A 24450-nucleotide genomic window follows, 5' to 3' on the forward strand; every position below is an offset into this window, starting at 1 on the left:
TCCACTTTAAAAAAGCTTGATTGTGAAAACTGCCAAAAGCAGATATGACTCACTCTCCGATCATTTTTAAACAGTACCTTCATGCTATGTAAAAGGCTTTGAGAGGCTTATACCACTAGACTGCTCTCAACCTGATGGGTATTGAACCAACACCAAATAGTGTAAGAGGTGGTCACCAATACCACAAGACGACTCACATACCGGCTGAAATCTAACCAATAACCTCCTGAATGACAATCAACAATTACAATGGTTACTCAAACCAAACATACAGGAAAATACATAAATTGAATCAGTTTTGTTTACAAATATTTCCACTTATTGGTTAACATGTTGGTTGTACCTCCATGCTCAAATGCTTAATTTTTTGTAAAAAAATATTTACAAAATATTTAATAATTGTATTTTATCTGGAGATGATAGGGTATGCTTAATACTTTCACAATGGTGCAAATTCAGTCATCCAATGGATCAAGTCCCGGGCAAGAAACTCCAGGTAGATGCCTCTGCCCTGGAGGCGACCTACTGCCAACCCTGCTCCCACGATGGGGAAACCCTCCCAGCCGAGGCCTACTGTACTGTTTGCAAGGAGTTTATGTGCATTAACTGCATAAGTGTCCACAAGAAAATAAGAATGACAAAGTCCCATACACTTCTTGACAAGAGCAGCATGCCTTCTACTATGCAAGATTTTACAACCAAAGAAGAGAGCACAAAACCTTGTGACATTCACCCTGATGAATGTATCAAATACTTCTGTCCGACCCATCAAGCACTTAACTGCGGACATTGTTCAGTACTTGATCATTAATCTTGTAAACAGCAGATAATTTCTGAAATTGCTAAAGCCTTCAAAGAGGGCCAGAGTTATGAAGGCACCAAACAGGTTATTGTCAAACTACTAAAAGACATTGATGCGTGTGCATCTGATGTTGAAGCGAACACTAAGCTCATAAAAGACCTTGGAGAACGCGAGATTGCTAAAATAAGAAATTATCGAGATCAGATTAACAAATACTTTGACGAACGTGAACAAACACTCCTTGAAACCATTGCTCAGATGAAAAACATGGCTGAAAAACTCCTAAACTCACTGAAACCAAAATGTGACAACCTTAAGACCCAGGTCGATGAAATTAAAGCAAAACTAGCGGCGCAAGAGAACAACAATAGCCTGTTATTTATTGAGGCCCATATATCCAAAAGCTTGCTGGAGGGACTCCAATTAAGTCTTGCTGAGATTAAGAAGAAGAATACGATACAACAGTATCGGATTAGGAAAGACCCCGCAACTGAAAGTTTGCTCGGTTCCAGGACAGGCCTAGGCACTTTCGAAGAGATTGATACTTCACAAAAGCTAGGTATTTATTTTAGTTGCTTAAACAGTATGCTAAAATCACATTTGAGTGTTCCTTTGTATTTTTAAAACCGTTTTACTTATTTAAATTACATACTTACGAATAAGGAGTAAAACTAATAATACAAATTAAAATGTTAAACAAGAATATAAAATATCCGATTGAAACATTGCATATAAGTAGTTAAATGTTTATAAATCAAAGGTCAGAGATGTGAGCATTCGAGGAGGTCCACATCACAAAGTGAAGGCGAGAAGATACCTGCAACATCTGATCCTGCTTCCAACGTAAAAGCAGTTAGGAACGAGAATACCACTACATCTGATGCTGCTTCCAACACACAAGCCGTTGTCGACATCCAGGCTACCCAAACAACCAAGACGTTCTCGGCCAATACAGTTCCAGAACCACCTTTGAATCCTAGTGGAACGCAAAAATCTGCAAAACCAAAACAAAGTAATATTTTTTAAATAATAACCTAGATCTAATATTTTACCACACTTTGTATTGTCTCCATGTATAATATTTGTTTTCGTAGCAAACAGTACTTCAAATGCACGAAAATAATTACGTTTTCATTCCACTCGGTAAATATGGTTGTTTTTGTGCCCCTCATCTGTTTAGTGTCTAAAAAGGAATCAACAATCTTACCATCGGACCTTTTTTGTAAATAATCCTAAAAGTTAATACTGCTTCGGATGTGACTCAATAGAGATAAAAGTAATTAAAAGAATGACCAAATATTGTGTTGTGCGAAGATCTTACATATAAAATATGTTTTGCGAAATACTGCCAAACACATTATAAATACGAAACCTGTACAGAATAAAATCCCACGCAGATGATTTGTCAAACTCATGAGCGTGACATCTAAATATGTGTTTTCATTCTCTCAGCCTTTCAATGTCCATTGTTCATACATTTTGCTTAGCTTATGGAATATGCGTAAAACGACCAATCCATTCTATAATAGATAATTTCATGTAGGCCACTTTGTAGAGAACCATGAGTGATCATTAGTTATTGGTTGTTTTTGTCTATTAATATGATTATAAAATGCAACATTTATGGTGCTCGTTTTCACGGAGGTAAAATTCATTGTGCAAGTCCATTAAAATAACCATAACCCATTATGTAATCGAACAGCTACAAAGCGAATTCGCACCATTGAAAGTGACTTAGACTCTGACTTACGTTTGTTTCAAACTTCAACCGCCAAATAACATGTACACACTCGTGCGATTACTAATGACGTCACGCAGTTCTGACATTGCTCTTTTTATTGATTTGCTTGATTTAAATGGGTTGAAATATGTATTCTTTTTTGATTTAAGTGAAATCTCTGAAAATCGGTTGATAATTGAGACATGAATTATGCTTTTCTATTGTAAATAAAATGTTTTTATGTCGGATTATTTTCTTTCCTGCTGATGAGGTATCCTAAAACACTCAATATAAATTCTTCGCTCTGTTTAATACACGAGAATGTGTATTGAAAAACTTTGTCCTAGATTTGGACTGAGTTTGAGTCATGAATAGAATCATATAATAAAGATCCTCTATTTATGAAATTGTATGGAATAAAAGAAATACTGTGTTAGTTGGGTGATCTGTTGTATATAGTATAACTTCACATTTACTATGGTAACGTGCAGTATGGTCTTTACACAAGCAACTCGAAGTACTATAACTCCACACATTAACCAACTAATATAGCATACCCTATCATGATTAATATCATCATTTAAAAGGTATTTCAAAATTTTACCCCGAATTGTGTCATCATTTTGCTTTTACATTATAAATTATTGAACAAAATTAAAATGTTTCGTTCCGAATTGTATCATTATGTTTCCTTCACAATATAAATCAATTAAAAACATTGCAAAAAAGTCATACAAGAAAAGGATACCTTAGTATATGTAACATGGCAAAGATGAGCGTCATATAGCTTGGACACATAAGTATGGTCATTAATTCCTTTTATATTGTTTACAAAGTAATATGCCATTTCAATACAATTATATTTATATCATTATACGTATACATATGATATCACCTTTGTACGTGGTAACAAAAGAACAAGTGGTAACCTCGATTTGGTGTATGGTTACATTGTTGATGTTGTTTTTTTTTTTGTTGTTTTTTCCCAGAAACACAGAACAAAGTGAGCAATGACCTGACCAGCCTGAAGTTCACATCAACCTATGACATCCTAGTCGGGTCTTCATCTGACACTAAGAACTGCTCGCTGAACGGCATTCTCCTCCTGTCTGGGGACAGGCTGTTACTGAGTGACAGTTCAAATGAAACATTGAAAATCGTAGACCTCAAGACAAGCAGTCTAATGACCGAAGTCAGTGTACCAGGCAGACCATGGGGCATGTGTCACATCCCTGGGGACATGGTGGCTGTAAGTGTTACTTATAGTATTCAGTTCTTGGAGACACGGGGGAAACTCATCCTCGGGAAGAACATCAAGGTGGATGATGATTGTCGTGGTGTTGGTTACCACAACGGTAGTTTAATTATTTCATTTAACGGCGGGAAACTTCAGAAGATTGATATGGAAGGGAAAGTGTTGAAAAAAATGTCAAATATGTCGTTTAAAACCCCTTGGTACTTGAAAATAGTCGGTGACGATCAGACAGCAGCCATATATGTGTCCGACTTTACGAAGTTCGAAATCACTAAGTTGGACATTAACTTGAACATTCTCGAAACATTCAAGCACCTCGCACTACGTGCACCAACAGCTATCACTGTAGTGGGAAACCAGCTGATCATTTGTGGTTGGGCTAGTGACAATATAATTAGCCTGGACCTGCCCAGTAGCAAGATGACCCAGCTACTGGGGAAGGAGGAAGGGATAGCGGCCCCATCCTGTGTCTGCTACAGTGAGCAGCAGAACAAGATGTATGTTGCTTTCTGGACCAGTGGGAATGCCGACAATTATGTTAAGGTGTATGATACAACACCAAAATTGAAGTAGACATATTTTCTTTGAATTAGCAACGGGGTCAAGTTAACAACTATGCACTTACATTTCAACAAAACTACAGAATGTTTGTTCGTTTACATACATATGTATGTTTCTGTGATTGTTGTGAACATTATAATAGTATGTTGTTAAGAGATATTATCACTACTTTTACTATTATTATTATTTTTATTAGCCCATTGGCTACATTATGGCTTGACCCCGCCGTGACGCCATAACGACTTAAATTGTTTTTAAATGCCATGAGTGACATGAGATAGAAGTGACAGCAATTCGCAGTCAAATCCAGACATTGGAAGACTTGATGAAACAGAATGAGATACAAGAGATCCGGGTGCGAAGAGACTTCTTGGTTCTTTAAGGTGCTCGGTGTAAAGCACCAATACAAGGGATACAACTTTGAACCATTATTGAGAACACCACTTTTCCGAGCCCTTTAAATGCTGAGCGCCAGGCAAGGGCGCTACGTGTACCAACTTTTAACTTTTTTTGGTTTGACGCGGCCAGGGATCGAACCCACGACCTCCCGCTCCATAGGCGGATGCCACAACCACTTGGTCACGGATACGGTTAATCTCCTTTGTGAAGAGCTATCGCCATATTTAACAATATCTTACCTAAAACGATGTGTAAGCCGTGATCTCATTAGATTATTTTAAACCGATATTACATCTACATCCGTAACTTCTCAGCCATTTCCTCACACCATGAGGTGTGTCTCGTACGACCAATCAAGTGGCTGGATTTCACCTTATTAATTATTCATGAGTACGATATTTTTACAGCTGTTTTGCCCAGGGTATCATGATAGGCTATGATATGCTGTATCCCCTTTTCTTATGCCACTCTAGCGCCCAAACCTGGATACACCCATAGTAAAAACATATATTAAATACTAACGAACGAAATAAATGTTTCAGAAAACTTTATTAACATACAAATTGAAATATGAAAGAACATGTAAGTACAATAAGTAAAAGCTCTAATATGTACAACCATTATGAAAATCAACTGGCAAATATGTAATAGCACATACATGTTGATAAACGAACGAAACAACAGATAACAGTTTATTAAACTTTAACATTCCTACATAATTCATGAAACTGTTTGCATGGATATAACCTGTATTGATCAACATAGTTTCTTATGATGAAACAAATATGAAAATATGTGTTCAGTTTTAATAATCTACAGCTTTCAAATGGATTACAATGCATTAGATTGCTATACAATGTAAATGTATAAATGAGATGGTGGTTACAAACATGTAAATTACTTATGGAACGAGAGCAGTGTTTAGGTAGTGATTTTGATAAAGATATTTGGAATTACAGTATAAAGGCAATAATCAAAATAATCTCTGGGTTTCAGGTCAAAGACTTACATTCTTTGTTTAAAAATATCCAAACTCTACTTACAGATTATACAAAAAAAACGAATTACACTATCTATTGAATTAGATGTGTATTTATATTATAATATATACATATTTAAATGAAAAAAGAAATGAATCAATTAAATGTACTTTTCGACTCATTTTACACTTAGTAATATTACCCTTATTCAAAATAATGAAATCACTCATTTGGAACACCTCAACCACTTTTCATTGAAAACAACCGCGGATGTATGCCCGTATAACAGTAAAGACAGTGAAAAGTGGAATAAAAGAGAATATATAAAAACAAAATCGCTGTAGTATTTTAACGTGTATTTTGTATTACTAAGTTTAAAATGATTGCCAGTGAAGTGTATAATTGCATGAATAATTAAGATTCCAAAGAGTCATTTATATTAACTGCTTAATTGGAATTACTACGCAATCTATTTGCAGTGCAGTTAAATGTAAAGATTTCTGACATTGTAAACCGTCCATATACATCGGAGGTTGTTTTCGATGTAAATTTTGGAGGTTTTCCAAATGTGATATCGCTATGCTAGAATCTGGAAATGAATTGGCCATGTAGCAATTTTATTTTGGTATAGGCCTGGCGGCTTAAAACAGTATCCGCGTAAAAATGTCAATAATAAAATGTAGCAGAAAAAATAATGGTTTTATCTGGTTATTATTTTGATAACATTTTGTATGATAACGTTATACTGTTCAATTATTTATCTTATGACATATATATGATTCGCGTCAGGAGAAAACCTGCTTTAATGACATTTTTTACGAAATTGTTTTTTTTACATATTTGTAACAAGTAATTATTTATGAGCTTAACCATATGAGTTTTATTTATATGCGCCTATTTTTTCTTACACAAAAACGCATTCAAATGAGCCAACCGTATAGCATTTTTCTGAACGTTCTCTGTTCTACAGCGTCACGTTTACGGCGTTAGATGTTCGGATTCTTTTCTTTTAATAAGGCAGAAAAAAACAACTAAAATGTTGATCATTCATTCCGTTACTATCGTAAAAGAATTGCACATTCAGTTGAAGTTCGATACATGTCAGTATGACGTCACTTGGGTTGCTAGGCAACTGTAGTTGTTCTTTTTTTTTACTAAAGTGTAGTATTCCAACAGCATGCGCAGTTTAAGTGTTTAATTTTAAAATAAATCAAACAAGATTTACAAGCAATATTCGTTAATTTACATCAAAAGATTGAGATCACCGGTGACTGTCAATATAATATAATATTACATTTGACAGCAAAGTACAAGCATACATCTTAACATGAACGTTATATAATAATCATGTATGTGGTGTACCTACAATTATTTCGCAGTTAATTTTCTATCAATATTTTACATGTAATGCGTGTCTTCAAAAGCTGAGTGATTGTTTAACGACTATGGATCACTCCACAACAATATATGGAACAGTGTAAAAACCAAGAATATTTTTTATCATAAAACAGATGGAATAACTTAATTGATAAATATTCAAGTGTCTCAAGTAATCTGACCACTACATATTACATGAACGTCTTTTAAGATGCAAAACCCGCGCAAAACTGTTCCCGTTTCTCTTCGGACACGTGTTTGCTGACACTCCGACGGAGATATTCCTTCCTGTTCAAGCTTAGACCAGCCGCTTGAACCGGTTCCGCTCTGGTGTCCACTAAAAACCTGAAGGAGCGGTCCTTAAGGAGGTTGACATGTGTTTCTTCGCCACCCCTTTTTTCCTTTACAATCACGATGCCTGGCAGACTGGCTGTGAACCTGAAATGTTGGTATTTCCTGAAAAAGAATTAACTTAATAGTAATTGAATAATTTGGTCTGCTATTAGGTAAAACGGGTCTCCATCGAAAATGCAATTCCTGTTATATAATATGGATCTACGCAGAAAAATATTTTAATATATTAAAAATAACTGTACAATACAATAAACCTAAATCTCAATATTAACGTAACACACAAATATTTACCGTATTCCTACAAATGACTTGAAATGCCTGGATAGGACCGATTTCCAATCTCTCCAGATCCACTGCGGGTAGCGCACCGATACGTTTGTCACAGACGACCGGTCAACCACTCCTGCCAGCTCGTCAAGCGTCTCTGTATCATGACGTCTGTATGCCTTCTTCAGAGTCGCAAAGCCACTGTCCACATGGCACCTGGCATGGCCTGCAAAATATTTAATTTATTTCCTGACTTTTAAACTAAAGCAAATGGAGAACTTAACTCGAAATTTCGTATGTATGTTGTTAAGGTTTTGATATGAAATAACGTACCTGGTATTTGCATCAATAATTCGATCCCTGTCTGCTGCCCGGTCATAACACGACATAGGAAGTAGCCAATGACGTGCATATTTTTATTTTGCCCTGCAACAATAAAACATTATGACATAATTTTCATGAAAAAATATTTCTTTATCACGAATGAAATACGATGTTTAATTATATAAGTTTATTTTATGTTTTAATGTACATTACATAACATGAAGTTATTTTACCAAATAACTAAATTCATCCGAAATTAACAATGAAAAGTATTACCGGGACAATTGTCAGCATGAATAGTGAATGTTTCGCCCGGGACATGCATGTACATGATCTTCCATTCTAAATATGTGTTAAGAAAGGAAGAACTGCATGTTTTCATTTTCATTAATTTAAAAAAAAATGAAGAACAATGAACTTATGAAAAACTATGCAATATCTTACAGAAAACATAAATAAATTAAGCACATGTTGTTTCAAAATGTCCTTAATATGCAAAGGTCAATGCATGTTTGATTACCATAGAAACAGCTTTGATTTTATAAAGATTTCCAAGTACATGCGATTCAATTTTAGGATTTCTATGAAGATTTAAGGCAGCTTAAAGGGGCTAGACACCAGATGGTCTAAAAAACGGAAAATACTATTAGCGCATTTCAAAACAAGCCTAGAATTGTCAATGTAGATAATTATACTGACGTTATTTTAAACTTACTGGGATTTACATGGTAGACAAAAGTAGTAAATTTCAAATTGGAAAAAAATGCGCAAAAACAGCGAAAGATGCATGTGCCTTGTACAAAACGATTACAATTTTAGGTACGTTTTTTGACCAAAATTATCTTGCAATTCTATAATTTGGTGTCTAGCCCCTTTAAAGCCCATTCCAATTCAAAATGTGTAAATCAACGGGAATACAGAAAGGTTTTGGATTTGCGCCCACCTAACGCCCACCTGCTCGCCTGTTTTTCCATAACATAATATCCAGAATTTATAAATGAATCAATATCTGGCTAATTAGGTATTTTACTAAAGATCACATTCTATACAAACCAAGATACATCACTCTAGTATAAAGTGTGTCTTTTTGTATTGAAAGTGTTGTAGTTTTTACAATTTGTATTCACAGGGTTGTAGTTTTTACAGCACCAATAAGATAATTATTCTAAATCATCAACGATATCTATATTCAGATTAAGAATAACCAGTAAAACAATTTGGTATTCACTCCCCATTTGGTATTTGCATCAATCCACATTTAAATGAAATAAATAAACAAAAAAGCCTCTGTCCGATGACAAATTGGAAATTTATTCCTCATTTAGTATTTGCGTTTATCCATGTTCGGACGGAGTATAAGAGCCCCGTCTATCCAAAGATTGGGTCTGTCCAGCATCGCCTGTCATATTGACATCACCCCGCGCATCCATCCAATCTACTGGCTTGCCTTGACTCATGGCTGAAATATGTTAGACAATTAACATCAGAATGGCTTAATAAAACCTGACTTTTCCTCATAATATTATATTTTCAAATAAAAATATGTAGACAGGCTTAGTTTTTTGTCAACAAATATAGGTACTTGCTGTTCAACAATTCAGATTATGTATAAAACCTTCCTGAAATATTAATAACAAACAATCATATTTCTTCATTTTCTTACCAAAATGAGCTCTTAAAACAAATGTCATACCTGATCCAAGATTAATATTGATGCAAAAAGCTACAGAAACATGCTCAGTAGCAAAACGTTTATACATAAACCCGGTTTAGTGGCAATGGGCAAACGCCAAAGACATAGAACACAAAATCACAAACAAGAAACATAGAACAGCACAAAACTCTACAAACAGCACAACCGAGCAAAACCCAGAAAATCGTTACTCGAGAGTTTCTCGTGGTCCCAGATAGATAACTCTAGACTGCGCTCCCGTAGCTCTATCATCGAAAGTGAATGTATGATTTCAGAATGGATTACAATCCTAACGGATCACCGGCGTCTTCTGTTCGCTGCCTCTATTTTTCTGGTAACAAGTACCTGAATTAAAAAGCAAGAACTGTAAATAAATTAGCTATTCGCTGATATGTATCACTTTAAAGTCCATTTTCTGGGTAGAATTCAATGATGGTTTCTTTTTTGAGAGGGTGAAAGAAAGGTAAACCTGGTGGGGCTTGAACCCATATCTTCTTGGGAGCAAGACAGACACTTTAGCCTCTGCATCGATCTCACCCTATAATACAGTTACTGGCTTTATGCTATCAGATAGACTTTATTATTATTCATTTGATCCAATAAATGACTTTTCATGTTAAAACACTTACACTTTACTTTAACTTTGAATATGAAAACTTAAGGTTGTTGACTTAAGTTAAAAATTACGCCTTGCAATGCTTTTGGAATCCATATACTATAAATTGCTGTAAATATAATATAAATGCCATGTTTTACTATAGCATAAACATCTTTTTGTTTATCAAAATAAGATCACATCTGAGCCTGAGTCTCGAACACATCTACATGATACGATGATGAAATTCCTAATTTTAGTCATTGGCTTATGTTAAGTATCTATCATATGATATTATCACTTCAAGTTATCAGATATACTTTATTATCATTGATTTGATTTAATATATACAATTTAATGTTAAAGCACTAATACTTTTCTTTTAATTTGAATATGAAATCATTAGTTATTTGACTTAAGTTAAGAAATGACCTAAGATGTTATATGAATACAAGCCCTGATTATAGTCCCTCCTAGGTACGAAAACGCTCCTAGGATTCTTATGAAAGGAACACAGAGGCTGTTCTCGATATAATACTTACTATTATCCTTAGAAAGTCTCAGTGGTTCTGTTTAGTGTAATGACCAATTACTTGTTCAATCCAACGAAACTACAGAAATAATCTCGATGGGTAAAGGAAAAAATATGAGGATTTTTAAATATGGCTCCAAAACAACATACTCACTTGCAAACCCCCGAGCAACCCTCTCCTGGTGGCGATACCGTCTTGGGGAGGGTCATCAAACTTGTAGTACTCAAAGTTAATCGTGAATTCATTCATCAGTCATTGTGCCAGACAGTCACCCATAGGGTTCGGCTAGATAGCTCGCTAGCGGTTAACTTGTACTAGTAGTAGAAGAAACATATATACTAATTTAGGAGGACAAACTACTTCGCATTGCTTCTAAACATAACACGCGTAATAAATTCAAAACAAACCTACAAAACATAAACTAATGAACACAATTTTTTTTTAAATAAAACTGATCTGATGCCACCACTGTAAATATTTACAAAACATTATCACCTCTTCGATAATTTACAATAACACACCAAAGAGAGAAAACATTCCATGTAAATTAATTAAGATTTACCTCCCTTTCACCATTAATTTTCAATATTAAAACAATTTTCAAAAGGGAGACTAATACGTACTTTCTTGTAGTAACTCAATACATTCTAATGAAGGGTAAACAAGCATTGAAGATATATAATTTCACAATCAATGGTTGCTTCCCGTACATCTTTACTTTCATCAAAATGGGGACTTTTTGTACTGACTCAATTTATTGTTTTGGCTTTCAAAAGTTATGTTGGGATCATACAGTCATATGCATTATTGTTCGCCAAGAACCCCGTTTTACTCAAAGCTTTGAGATATAACTATTAAAATCTTAAATCTTGTTTGTTATTTGTGATATTTGTGGTATCAATTCTTATACATGCTTTTGTACAATTGCATCTCAAAATAACAAAACAAAAATGACTCTAAAGTTATACTCTTACAATACAATTACATTTTATACAAGACGGCGTCTGCTTAAAAGGAATCAATTTATATAAAAAACGACTAAGCTAAGTGTTAATAAAAATCCTTTTTTTCAACAATGTTTAAAACTAAGTTAGAGAAATATTCAAAAAACTTAAAAAGATATATGAGGCAAAATACATCGCATGGAATGAAACTATCAAAGATAACTTATTTACACCTGACCCTATTTTGCTTTTTTCCAAATCGACAATTATATGCTAAACGTTATTTTGTTATCTTTTTTTGTATCGTAGGTGAGGGTCGAATAGCAGCTATATATGTGTTAGACCGTGTCAAGAATTCGATCACCAAGCTGGACACAAACCTCAACATCATCAAGACATTCCAGGACCCTGCACTGATAGCACCAACAGGCATTACTGCAGTTCGAAACCAGTTGATCTTCTGTGGTTTGGAAAGTAACAATATACTGTGCCTGGATCTGCCCAGTGGACAGATGACCCAGATAATGAACAATAAGGAAGGGATAGTGTCGCCACGCTGTGTCTGCTACAGTCAGCAGCAGACCAAAATGTACCTTACCGTCTGCATTGGGTGGAATGCCGACAATTATGTTGAAATGTATGTATGATACAACTCGAATGTTTGATAAGATATATTTACGTGGTCAATTCGCGAATTGTTCAAACATTGTATTTTAAATACAAATGTTTCTCACCTTGTGAACCATGTGTTGGTAGGGAATTTAAACGTCAGCGTAAATGTATTAAAGACAATTTCCACTGTGAATAAAATAAACAACGACACGATCGTAGATAATATTGAACACAAGATGAGGGAATATAAAAAGTAAAAACACACAATGAAACAATCCCATCCAGGGGTACCTTCTTAAGAACTTCTTTTTTTTCAAGTATCTGTATCACCATGCGATAGAAAGCAATGATTATTGTGTAATTTGATTTTGTAAACTAACTGCACAATTCAATGAGTTAATGTTGATGAAACACATATATCACGTTATTTCAATATCTTGCCAAAACAACCACCCAAACCTGCAGTCATGCGTGTTCAGAGAGTTAACCGAGCCCCACAAAGAGAATCATGACTCGAGAGTTTCTCATAGTCCAAGATCATTAACTCTTGACTATGTTTCCGTGATCCCATTTATTCTACGTCACCAAACATTGACGTGTGATTCCACGGTTGATTATATTCCTTACGGATCACCGGCGTCTTCTGTTTGCTGCCTCTATTTTTCTCCGGTAACGAGACCCAGATGTATAAGCATTTACTTGAATAAGTAAAAAACTAAAACTTAAATAATTATTAGCTCGATTGTAAAGACAGCTATAAGTTGATACTTATTTCTCTATCAACTCCGTTACCTGGGCAAAAGTCAGGACAGGTGTCTTTTTAAAGAGGTCAAAAAACGTTAAAATGGTGGGGCTTCACCTCGAGACATATTGAATATGAGAGGGACATCTTCGCTATAAGACTACTTTTACCCTATGAGCAATAAACGGCTTTAAAAGTAAACAGTTGATATAACACAACAAATCAATACTACACAGCACCTCATTCCAAAGCTTCTCTGATAGTACCTACAAAAGGGGCTAGTTTCAATACCTGTCAATGGTCGTGTTAGTATCAAATGTTCGTTATTTCATACAAATATGTGTAAATTTAACTGAATCCTGAGTAACAAATAAAAACAATGTTGAGGTTTGTTTTCCATTGATGCTGTTGATATCGATTACTTTCGTTCGAAAATCTGTTCATGAAATTTCGTATGTTAACACATCTTTGATGTTGTTTTCGAATTAAAAAAAAAAACAGATGCTTTATACCTTGAGCTACATTATAAACCATATTTCAGTCAGATACACCACATAACACTGTTCCATATGTTTTATATTGTGTGAAAGTTTGCTGAATGCATACACAAAGTTGCTAAGTATCTTTTTACAATATGATCTTCACTAGTCTCTATAACAGGTGCAACATGTTGGTCTTTTAACAATTTTGACAGGATAGCTCAGTTCCTGATATAAATGAATGAAATCACAAGTAAAATTATCTGGAAATGAATAGTATTTTAGAGATATCGGTGGAACATCCGTTAAAATGGATTCCTGAGAAAAGGTATTCTCGGTGGACCAACCCTTAGCAGAATGTGTCATATAATGCGTTGTACTTGAATCCAGTCAGGTTGATCGCTTCGTTGACGAGACCCTACAGGCGACCGTTACTACTCCCTTTGTATGACCTGTCTGTAGACAGAGCATACACTTTTGGTTTATTCTAATTTAATTTTGCTGGACGGTAAGAAGTGCTGAAACATAACTATTGAAAACACAATAAAACCTACAGTGACAATCACTATCGAGCCCATTACCTGCGAAGAACCCAACACGGTGTTATCTGTTGAGAGTTAATCATAGCATTTCCATTGTCGGGCTCGAAATAACGACCTATATGGTAACTCTTGATCGTCGATGCTTCTAGAAAAGTCTAGAGCCTTTTGAATATAATAACTATTACAGCATGTGCATCAGTATTCAAATGATTCGTAATCTGATGAGTAGGAAAATGATGACCTTAAATGTCTTGAATTGTTGAAAGGCTAAATCATTACTCCAGGACAACCAGGATTATTTTCCATTAGAATCAAGGTTCAAGAAATCTAGCTTGGAACTGCTGATGCTAATACTGACAAACATTGCTATGTGCAATGATTAAGGGACAAATTAGTATTGCGCTTCATCCGTATATGAACTAAGTCGTACAGTGCACTGATATTCGAGGACTTCACGATCATCCGATCACTGATCAGATGTTTTTATATTCAGATGAACCGCAATTCTATTTTTGAAAATAAGCTTATTATTTGCAAACTTTCTCTGGATGAATCCAATATAAATACTGAAATAAGTATTCTAGGACTATCTAACGCTGCGTACATGTGCCTGTTTGAACAGCGGCAGCGTCCTTGACGCCAACCATTTCATCGGTTCACATACATTTTACCGATATTAAATACTTCATTTTCGAAGTATCATACGCCTTACAAAGATATGACATTCGTTCATTTCATTCAACATTAAAGTATTTGCATTCATCTAAGAAAGGGTTTGTAGGTATTAACATTTTAAACATCGAATGCCTCCCCTACAGATTTGGATTGTTTTTCGTTAGCCATAAAGCGCATACTGAAGTTTTACCTTCGTGTTTGGTTGAATTTAAAGGAAACGAAATATAAAGTTCCCCCAAAATAATAAAATTAGCAAAAAGTGTTATACAAATCAAGACATATAAAAACATGTAGTAAAAAATGAGAGGGTATTTTAATTTATAGCCAAACAATGCGATATTTGCAACAATATTGTTAACAACTGTGTAGTGCACCCAACTTCCTTTATCCTTTTTTCTGTTTTCCACGAAGTTTTACACTCAAAAACAAAACAAAACACGAAATGATCGAAATGGAATTACTACAAAAAATTAGTACAAAATTATGGACTTAATTATCAATACTAGAGATCTGGGCCCGTTTTCAATACACCAGTTATCCTTTTTGCCCACATGATAAGAAACAGTGTATTGGCCTCTTAATTTTATAGTCCATTTTTAACACGGACAAATTACTCCTTTGATATAGATTATTCTACGATGATTGTCAATATTTCCCCTTCAAACAATCCCTTCTGTTGAAATGATACCCTATGAACAATGACCCTTTGTCTTGGATTTCAAATAATGGATTACATTTTCAACTACTTATACGAATGCGTGTTATCAAAAACAATAGGTCATTGTTTATAGGGTGTCATATCCTTCCATTGAAATGAATACTGTCAATCAATGAAAACTCGTCAAAAATGGCGCGCTAATCCGCTGGAACCCGTCAAACTGGACGCTTAAGCGCGCTATACCCTTGGAAACCGTCAAAATGGACGCTAAAGGGCTGGAAACCGTTCAATATGGCCGCTAAGCGCGCTTAACTTCCAAATAGGGTCGCGGAATTCTTCTTTTTACACTACTACGTCTTTTTAAAGTGGCGTCGGTACTCATCGTCGGTCTAAACTGACGTTGATTTATTCTTTTAAAAATAACCGTCATTCTCGAGTAGCGACAATAGCGTCATATTCGTCAGTTTGATGACTATCGTTTTTAATTAAGAGGCTTGGGTACTTAAAGTCAATTGAACGTCTGGACGTCTATTAGTTCGTTTTACAATAACGTTTTTTGACGTGCCGTTTATGTGACGTTTCCGGGTGACTCACGGTCGCGTGAAACTGATGACGCGCGTTTAAAGAAGGGCCCCCGATGTCGTCAAACTCCTCTTAAAATTTAAATTTATTTCAAAATAATAAATCAATCATTCGGAACACCCAGGCGATTTTTCATCTTAATAAACATCGGATGTATGGATATACATCAGTACAAGTAAATCTTATTAAGTAAACAATAGCGCATATTATTATGAAGTTTAAATTGACGGCCAGTGACGTGGATTATTGCAATTTAGATCCCAAGAGTAGAGTCATTAAGTTTAACTGCTAAATTGAAATGTACACGCGATCTTATAACAGCGTAGATAAATACGAAGATTTCTGAAATTTAAAACCGTCCTTATAATCAATGCAAATTAGCATTAGCCATTAGAGTTGTTCCGAATGTTAGTGTTCTATAGTTAGACTTTTAACTGGTTGCGTGTTTAGTGTTTCACAAGGCAGAATTGTTTTGTGTATTTCCTTAAACTGCGGTATGTTGGTGAAGTTACTTTGAGTGTTTCCTCTTTCAAACAACTGTGGATTCAAACAAGTTCATAAAGGTATGATCTTTAAACAAGTATCTGTTTGTAAACCTCTCGGTATATATTTTGTAGTCGTACAAATTTTGTAGGTGAATCACGTTTTACTTCCTGGTTCAATTGTTTACCTGGAGACGTACTGAATATATATTGATTTTGAGATATGGTTTCTCAATTTAACATTTTAACGTTGTCTCAAATGAGGTATTCAAGCTATACGAACATACTCATTAAATCAAGTGATATGCTGTACAAATATGATGTGAATATAACTGAATGAGATAAAATTTTCATTTCTTCTCAAAGTTATGTAAAGCAAGAAACATCGCAAGAAAAGAAAATACGTCTTTAATTCAACTCTAAAGATTCACTTTTAGCTGAATGTGTCACATATTTTTACTAAACAGAAATCTTCTTTCACATTTAACATAGGTTGATCGTTATCTGTATGTATCATACCTCAATATCCATAAAGCAAGCCCATTTACCAAAGTGACTGATAAGTTAACATTGTATGTACAGTTTTTACAGACCCATGGAGTTATCTTAAATTTACCAAAATATACTATTTGCACCTGACACTTGATTTGATTGCCGGTAGATATTTGTTAGCTTACCGTCGTTTTGTTGTCCTTTCGGGAAAAATGCGGACGTTTCTTGCACAGTTACCGGATTGTTTTATCACAGGAAATGCTTGTATGACACAGCCTAACTCCCCGGACCACAAACAAAACAAAACACCAAGAACACCTGAGCTACCAACCCTAAATTTTGGCAATGAAATTCTAAACTTACAATAAAAAACTAATATATATATTCATTGTAAATTCATACAGATGTATAACACTAACTGTTTTAACCTATCTACTTAAACATAAAAAGATGCAATTAACATATTCATTTCATGCAATAAAAAGCTCAAAATAATACCTTTCATCTTCTTTAAGAAAAAAAGAATGCCATGTTTGTGAAAATGCCATGAAAGTATCTATAATGTTTAAGTGTTGATCAGGCCCGATGGCAATCAAACCAAATATCTCCCTTTTATACCGCTAGGTACACATTAGATTTCAGTACAATATCGGTTAGTAAAGAATAAGTGGGAGTATCATCTTTCACGTCCTGTTACGATAAAGACATTGAATCCGCAAGGTATTTTTATTTCTATTTTTTGTTAACCAATTCGTAAGTTACATGTTGCCCATTCTTTATTTAAGCTTCATCGTGGTAAGGGATTCTCAATCATGAATGTACTCATAATTTTATATCTAACTTTATACTGATTAATGTATGCTCACAGTTGACAGCAGATGTGAAACCGTCTTGGATAAATTTACCTGTGTGATTTAGGAGAGACCGTGAGAAAGTTCATCAGGTAGGTTTCTTACCTACAACCAATTCAGAGTCAGGCAAATACCTGGAAATGTTTACACTCACTGGTCAACATGTTTGTTTTATCTAATCGCTAATTTTGTTAAGCTATATGATTATATTTGATCTGGTATGAATACAGAACATATTTTCACAGTTGAGCTAACTGAGGTAGCCAATGGATCAAGTCCCGGGCAAGAAACTCCAGGTAGATGCCGCTGCCTTGGACGTGACCTACTGCCAGCCTTGCTCACAAGATGGGGAAACTATCCCAGCCGAGGCCTACTGCACTGTTTGCAAGGAGTTCATGTGCTCCACCTGTACAAGCGTCCACAAGAAACAAAGAATATCCAAGTCCCATACACTACTAGACAAGAGAAGCATGCCTTCTACCATGGGAGATTCTACAACCAAAGAAGATAGCACGCAACCTTGTGACATCCACCCTGAGGAATGTATCAAATACTTCTGTCCGACCCATCAGACACTTAACTGTGGACATTGTGTAGTTCTTGATCATCAATCTTGTAAACAGCAGATTATTTCTGAAATAGCTAAAGCCTTCAAAGAGGGCCAGGGTTATAACACCATCAAACAGGTTATTGTGCAGTTATTGAAAGACATTGATGCCTGTGCATCTGATGTTAAAGAAAACACTAAGCTCGTAAAAGAACTTGGACAACATGAGATTGCTAAGATAAGGAGTTATCGAGATCAGATCAACAAGTACTTTGATGAACGTGAACAAGCACTCATTAAAACCATTGCCGAGATGAAAAACATGGATGATATACTCCTTAACTCACTGAAACCAAAATGTGACAACCTTAAGACCCAGGTCGGTGAAATTAAAGCAAAACTAGCAGCCCGAGAGAATAACACTAGCCAGTTGTTTATTGATGCCCATATATCCAAGAACCTGCTGGAGGGACTGAAATTAAGTCTTGTTGAGGTTAAGAAAAAGAATACGATACAACAGTATCAGATTAGGAGTGACCCCGCCACTGAGAGTTTGCTGGGCTCCAGGACTGGCCTTGGCACTTTGGAAAAGATTAGTACTTCAGAAAGTCAAGGTATTTATTTAAGTTGCCAAAAAACTATGCATAAAAGATTTCTCAAGATATTTGCATTTCATCCCAAATGTGTTTCACATTTTACAATCCCTTGTTATTTTTAAAACTGTTGAACTACTTTAAATGGCATGCTTTTGAATAAAGAGGCAAATTGATAATAAAAAAATATAATTATATAAAATAAGAATTTAAAATATCCAATTAATACAATGCACATAAGTAGTTAAATGTTTATGAACCATAGACCCGAGATGTGAGCATTCGAAAAGGTCCGGGACTCAAAATGAAGGCGAGAAGAATACTACAACATCTGATCCTACTTCCAACGTTCAAGCAGTAAGGGACCAGAATACCAATACATCTGATACTACTACCAACATACAAGCCATTGGCGACATCAAGGCTACCCAATCAACCAAGATGTTATCGGCTAATACAGTACCAGAACCACCTTTGAATCCTAGTGGAACGACAACATCTGCAAAACCAAAGCAAGGTAAATACTTTCTAAATGTATACTTTACATTGACATTTTACTACAGACTGTATTGTCTTCAATGTAAAATATTTGTTTCCGTAGAAATCAGTACTTCAAATTCACTTAAATGATAACAAGTTCATACCACTCTGAAAATAGGGTTGCCCCTCATCTTAATAGTGTCTAAATAGGTAAAAACGACCTGGTCATTTGGCCTTTTTTTATAATAATCCTAACATGTCTATTCTGCTTCGTATGTGAATCAATAGGGAAAAGGCAAATTACCTTATTTAATGTGTATAGAATCTTACCAGTTGTCGTACCAAACACGCTGGTATCAGGAACTGCGTCATGGGGCAATCGCCATTACTCGTATGAAACATGCCCTTGTCTCAGAACAAAGGACCTAGATTAAGACAGATACGATCAATCGGGGTGAACCTTAGCCTAAACCGTGATAAAAGCCAGGCTTAAAATATAGCATTATTTAACGAACAAAGGTAATCTAATTTACGTATGCAAATATACTACCTCAATATTAATTTAATACATATTTAAATATCATTTATAAAACTGTATGTAATTAAACAATTACAATGTTAGTTGGGTGATCTGTTGTATAGTATAACTTCACATTTACAGTACTATGGTAACGTGCAGTATGGTCTCTACACAAGCGACTCAAAGTAATATAACCCCACAAAACTAAAATAGCATACCCTATCATGATTACTATCATCATTTAAAAGGTATTTCAAAATATTACCCCGAATTGTGTCAGTATGTTGCTTTCACATAATAAATTAATCAATAACATTGAAATGGTTCGTTCCGAATGGTTTCATTATGTTACCTTCACTATATAAATTGATCAATAACATTGAAAAAGTCATACAAGAATAAGATTTCTTAGTATACGTAACAAGGCAAAGGTGATTTTCACATATTTTGGACACATAAATATGGCCATTCAGTCCTTTGATATTGTTTTTAAATTGACATTTCAATACGATTCTATTAATACCATTATACATATATATGTTTTATATTTATATATAAGATCACCCTTGTAACATGGTAACAAAAGTACACCTACTTTTCAAAGTGTTAACCTTGATGTGGTGTTTGGTTACATAGTCTTTCGTTTTATTTCCAGAAACACAGAACACAGTCAGCAATGACCTGACCAGTCTGAAGTTTACCACAGCCCCAGACATCCTAGTCAAGCCTAGATCTGACACTGAGAACTGCTGGATGAGGGACATTCTCCTCCTGTCTGGGGACAGACTGTTACTGAGTGACGGTTCAAAAGGAACATTGAAACTCGTAGACCTCAAGACCAGCAGTCTAATGACCGAGGTCGATGTGCAAGGCTGCCCATGGGGCATGTGTCACATCACTGGGGACATGGTGACTGTTAGTGTTACTCATAGTATTCAGTTCTTGGAGACTCGGGGGAAACTCATCCTCGGAAAGAACATCAAGGTGGATAATGGTTGTTGCGGTGTTGGTTACCACAACGGTAACTTAATTATTTCATTCGAGAGCGGAAAGGTTCAGAAGATTGATATGGAAGGGAAAGTGTTGAAAAAAATGTCAAATATGTCGTTTAAAACCCCTTGGTACTTGAAAATAGTCGGTGACGATCAGACGGCAGCCATATATGTGTCCGACTTAACGAAGTTCGAAATCACTAAGCTGGACATGAACTTGAACATTCTCGAAACATTCAAGCACCCCGCTCTAGGTGTACCAACAGCTATCACTGCAGTGGGAAACCAGCTGATCATATGTGGTTGGACTAGAAACAATATAATGTGCCTGGACCTGCCCAGTGGCAAGATGACCCAGCTACTGGAGGAAGGGATAGAGGCGCCATGCTGTGTCTGCTACAGTGAGCAGCAGAACAAGATGTATGTTGCCCTCTGGACACTTGGGGATGCCGACAATTATGTTAAGGTGTATGATACAACATCAAAATTGAAGTAGACATATTTTCTTTGAATAAGCAACAGGGCCAAGTTAACAACTATGCACTTACATTTCAACAGAACTACAGAATGTTTGTTCCTTTATATACATATGTATGTTTCCTGTGATTGTTGTGAACATTATAATAGTATGCTGTTAAGAGATATTATCACTACTTATACTATTATTATTATTTATTATTATTATTTATTATTAAACTTATTTTTATTATTATTATTATTATTATTATTATTATTATTATTATTATTATTATTATTATTATTATTATTATTATTATTATTATCATTATTATTATTATTATTATAGGAAAGAATCTCCTTTGTGTTTGTTTGTTTATTTGAGTTTATCAAGGTCTACCCGCGCACATTGGCTGTATCATGGCTTGACCCCGCCGTGACGCCATAACGACTTAAATTGTGTTTAAATGCCATAAGTGACATAAGATAGAAGTGACAGCAATTTGCAGTCAAATCCAGACATTGGAAATCAGAGTGAGATACAAGATATCCGGGTGCGATACCCTAGCTCTTTGCAAAAAGACCTCTTGGTTCTTTAAGGTGGTCGGTGTAAAGCACCGATACACGGGATACAACTTTCTTGTATTGAACCATTACTGAGAACACCACTTTTCCGAGCCCTTTAAAAACTGAGTGCCAGGCAAGGTAGCTACTTGTACCAACTTTTAACGTCTTTTGGTATGACGCGGCCAGGGATCGAACCCACGACCTCCCGCTCCGTAGGCGTATGCCTCAACCACTAGGCCACGGAGACGGTTAATCTCCTTTGTGAAGAGCTATCGGCATATTAAACAATATCTTACCTAAAATGATGTGTAAGCCGTGATCTCATTAGATTATTTTGAACCGATATTACATTTACATCCGTAACTTCTCAGCCATTTCCGCACCGCATGAGGTGTGTCTCGTACGACCAATCAAGTGGCTGGATTTCACCTTAATAATTATTCATGAGTACGAGATTTTTACAGCTGTTTTTCCCAGGGTATCATGATAGGTTATGATATGCTGGGGTGCCGAGGATGCACTTATAAGCCAGGGGACGCATATCTAAAGTTGTATCCCCTTTTCTTATGCCACTCTAGCGCCAAAACCTGGATACACCCATAGTTAAAACAGATATTAAATACTATAAACGAAATAATTGTTTCAGAAAACTTTATTAACATACAAATTGAAATATGAAAGAACATGTAAGTACAATAAGTAAAAGCTTTAATATGTACAACCATTATGAAAATCAACTGGCAAATATGTAATAGCACATACATGTTGATAAACGAACGAAACAACAGATAACAGTTTATTAAACTTTAACATTCCTACATAACACATCAAACTGTTTGCATGGATATGACCTGTATTGATCAGCATAGTTTCTTCAGTTTTATAATCTACAGCTTTCAAATGGATTGCAATGCATTAGATTGCTATAAAATGTAAATGTATAAATGAGATGGTGGTTACAAACATGTAAATTACTTATGGAACGAGAGCAGTGTTTAGGTATTAGTTTTGATCTTTGGAATTACAATATAAAGGCAATAATCAAAATAATCTCTGGGTTTCAGGTCAAAGACTTACATTTTTTTGTTTAAAAATATCCAAACTCTACTTACAGATTATACAAAAAAAACGAATTACACTATCTATTGAATTAGATGTGTATTTATATTATAATTTATACATATTTTAATGAAGAAAAAAATGAATCAATTAAATGTACTTTTCGCATCATTTTACCCTTATTCAAAATACTGAAATCACTCATTTGGAACACCCCAGCCACTTTTCATTGAAAACAACTGTGGATGTATGCCCGTTTAACAATAAAGATAGTTCGTAAAATTTAAATAATAGTGATGATTAATACTATTATTAAAAACAAAATCGCTGTAGTATTTAATGTGTATTTTGTATTACTAAGTTTAAAATGATTGCCAGTGAAGTGTATAATTGCATAAATGATTAAGTTTCCAAACAGTCATTAATATTAACTGCTTAATTCGAATTACTACGCAATCAACTTGCAGTGTAGTTATGATACAGCTATAAGAAAAAAATAATGGATATATCTGGTTATTATTTTGATTACATTTTGTTTAATAACTTTATTCTGTTTAACTATATTTCTTTTGACATATATATATGTTTACAGAAAGAGCATTTTCTATATTTTTAAGACCTGCATTTACATGAACTTCCATTCTAAATATGTGTATGAAACCAGAAGCACTGCATATTTTCATTTTAATTAATTTTGAAAAAATGAAGAGCAATGAACTACTATGCAATATCAAACAGAAAACATAAATCAATTAAGATCATGTTGTTTTAAAATGTTCTTAATATGCAAAGATCAATGCATGCTTGATTACCATAGAAACAGTTTTGATTTCATAAAGATTTCCAAGTTCATGCAATTCAATTTAGGATTTCTATAAAACATTCAATGTAACTTAAAGGGGCTAGACACCAGATGGTCTAAAAATCGGCAAATATTATCAGCGCATTTCAAAATAAGCCTAGAATTGTCAATGTAGATAATAATAATGATGCTATTTTAAACTTACTTGGATTTACATGGTTTACAACCGTAGCAAATTTTGAATTGGAAAAAATGCGCAAAAACAGCGAAAGATACATGTGTCGTAAGCAATGTTACACATCAGTAAGTAAGAATTAATGCCTTGTACAAAACGATGTCAATTTTAGTACGTTTTTGACAAAAAAAAATCTTGCAATTTTATCATTTGGTGTCTAGCCCCTTTAAAGCCCATTCAAAATTTAAACTGTGTAAAGCAACAGTTATGGATTCAAAGTTTTGAAGTTTTTACAGCACCAATAAGGTATTTATTCTAAATCATCAACGTTATTTATATC

At 34.8% G+C, this 24450-nt stretch overlaps 3 protein-coding genes and 1 long non-coding RNA gene across 5 annotated transcripts; 2 read left to right on the top strand and 2 right to left on the bottom strand.

Annotated features, from left to right (window-relative positions):
* Positions 1-466: 466 nt before the first annotated feature.
* On the top strand, positions 467-6426 carry LOC128237888 (uncharacterized). The gene is made up of 4 exons (XM_052953468.1): positions 467-580; positions 824-1361; positions 1563-1814; positions 3512-6426. The coding sequence occupies exons 1-4, from the start codon at positions 467-469 to the stop codon at positions 4348-4350; spliced, it is 1743 nt and encodes a 580-aa protein (XP_052809428.1). The 3' UTR covers positions 4351-6426.
* Positions 6427-6620: 194 nt separating this feature from the next.
* On the bottom strand, positions 6621-8253 carry LOC128236609 (uncharacterized). The gene is made up of 3 exons (XM_052951587.1): positions 8049-8253; positions 7740-7941; positions 6621-7550 (listed from the first exon to the last, which is right to left on the bottom strand). The coding sequence occupies exons 1-3, from the start codon at positions 8125-8127 to the stop codon at positions 7301-7303; spliced, it is 531 nt and encodes a 176-aa protein (XP_052807547.1). The 5' UTR covers positions 8128-8253; the 3' UTR covers positions 6621-7300.
* A 508-nt stretch (positions 8254-8761) lies between these two features.
* Positions 8762-17673, bottom strand: LOC128238623 (uncharacterized). The gene is made up of 4 exons (XR_008261744.1): positions 17254-17673; positions 11014-11174; positions 9924-10077; positions 8762-9498 (listed from the first exon to the last, which is right to left on the bottom strand). It is a non-coding gene; the product is annotated as an uncharacterized LOC128238623 (long non-coding RNA).
* On the top strand, positions 16492-21855 carry LOC128238622 (uncharacterized). 2 transcript variants are annotated; one of them, XM_052954734.1, is made up of 4 exons: positions 16492-16657; positions 18165-19080; positions 19325-19576; positions 20715-21855. In XM_052954734.1, exons 2-4 carry the CDS (start codon positions 18186-18188, stop codon positions 21545-21547), a joined length of 1980 nt encoding a protein of 659 aa, XP_052810694.1. In that variant the 5' UTR covers positions 16492-16657; positions 18165-18185; the 3' UTR covers positions 21548-21855. The 2 variants fall into 2 exon arrangements, with proteins under 2 accessions (XP_052810694.1, XP_052810695.1); XM_052954735.1 differs by lacking the exon at positions 16492-16657 and adding an exon at positions 17876-18011.
* The last annotated feature ends 2595 nt before the right edge of the window (positions 21856-24450 follow it).

The sequence above is a fragment of the Mya arenaria genome, chromosome 6 (assembly GCF_026914265.1).
Source record: "Mya arenaria isolate MELC-2E11 chromosome 6, ASM2691426v1".
Lineage (NCBI taxonomy): Eukaryota > Metazoa > Mollusca > Bivalvia > Myida > Myidae > Mya > Mya arenaria.

What these genes read in the sequence shown, in the direction of transcription:
- LOC128237888 (XM_052953468.1), top strand. Translation starts at nt 467, where the DNA reads ATGGATCAAGTCCCGGGCAAGAAACTCCAGGTAGATGCCTCTGCCCTG. An exon ending in CAGCCGAGGCCTACTGTACT is followed by an intron (nt 581 to 823) that starts GTTTGCAAGGAG and finishes TCTTGTAAACAG; the next exon opens with CAGATAATTTCTGAAATTGC. An exon ending in TGATACTTCACAAAAGCTAG is followed by an intron (nt 1,362 to 1,562) that starts GTATTTATTTTA and finishes TATAAATCAAAG; the next exon opens with GTCAGAGATGTGAGCATTCG.
- LOC128236609 (XM_052951587.1), bottom strand. Translation starts at nt 8,127, where the DNA reads ATGCACGTCATTGGCTACTTCCTATGTCGTGTTATGACCGGGCAGCAG. An exon ending in ATTATTGATGCAAATACCAG is followed by an intron (nt 7,942 to 8,048) that starts GTACGTTATTTC and finishes AATATTTTGCAG; the next exon opens with GCCATGCCAGGTGCCATGTG. An exon ending in AAGTCATTTGTAGGAATACG is followed by an intron (nt 7,551 to 7,739) that starts GTAAATATTTGT and finishes ATTCTTTTTCAG; the next exon opens with GAAATACCAACATTTCAGGT.
- LOC128238622 (XM_052954734.1), top strand. Translation starts at nt 18,186, where the DNA reads ATGGATCAAGTCCCGGGCAAGAAACTCCAGGTAGATGCCGCTGCCTTG. An exon ending in TAGTACTTCAGAAAGTCAAG is followed by an intron (nt 19,081 to 19,324) that starts GTATTTATTTAA and finishes TATGAACCATAG; the next exon opens with ACCCGAGATGTGAGCATTCG. An exon ending in ATCTGCAAAACCAAAGCAAG is followed by an intron (nt 19,577 to 20,714) that starts GTAAATACTTTC and finishes TTTTATTTCCAG; the next exon opens with AAACACAGAACACAGTCAGC.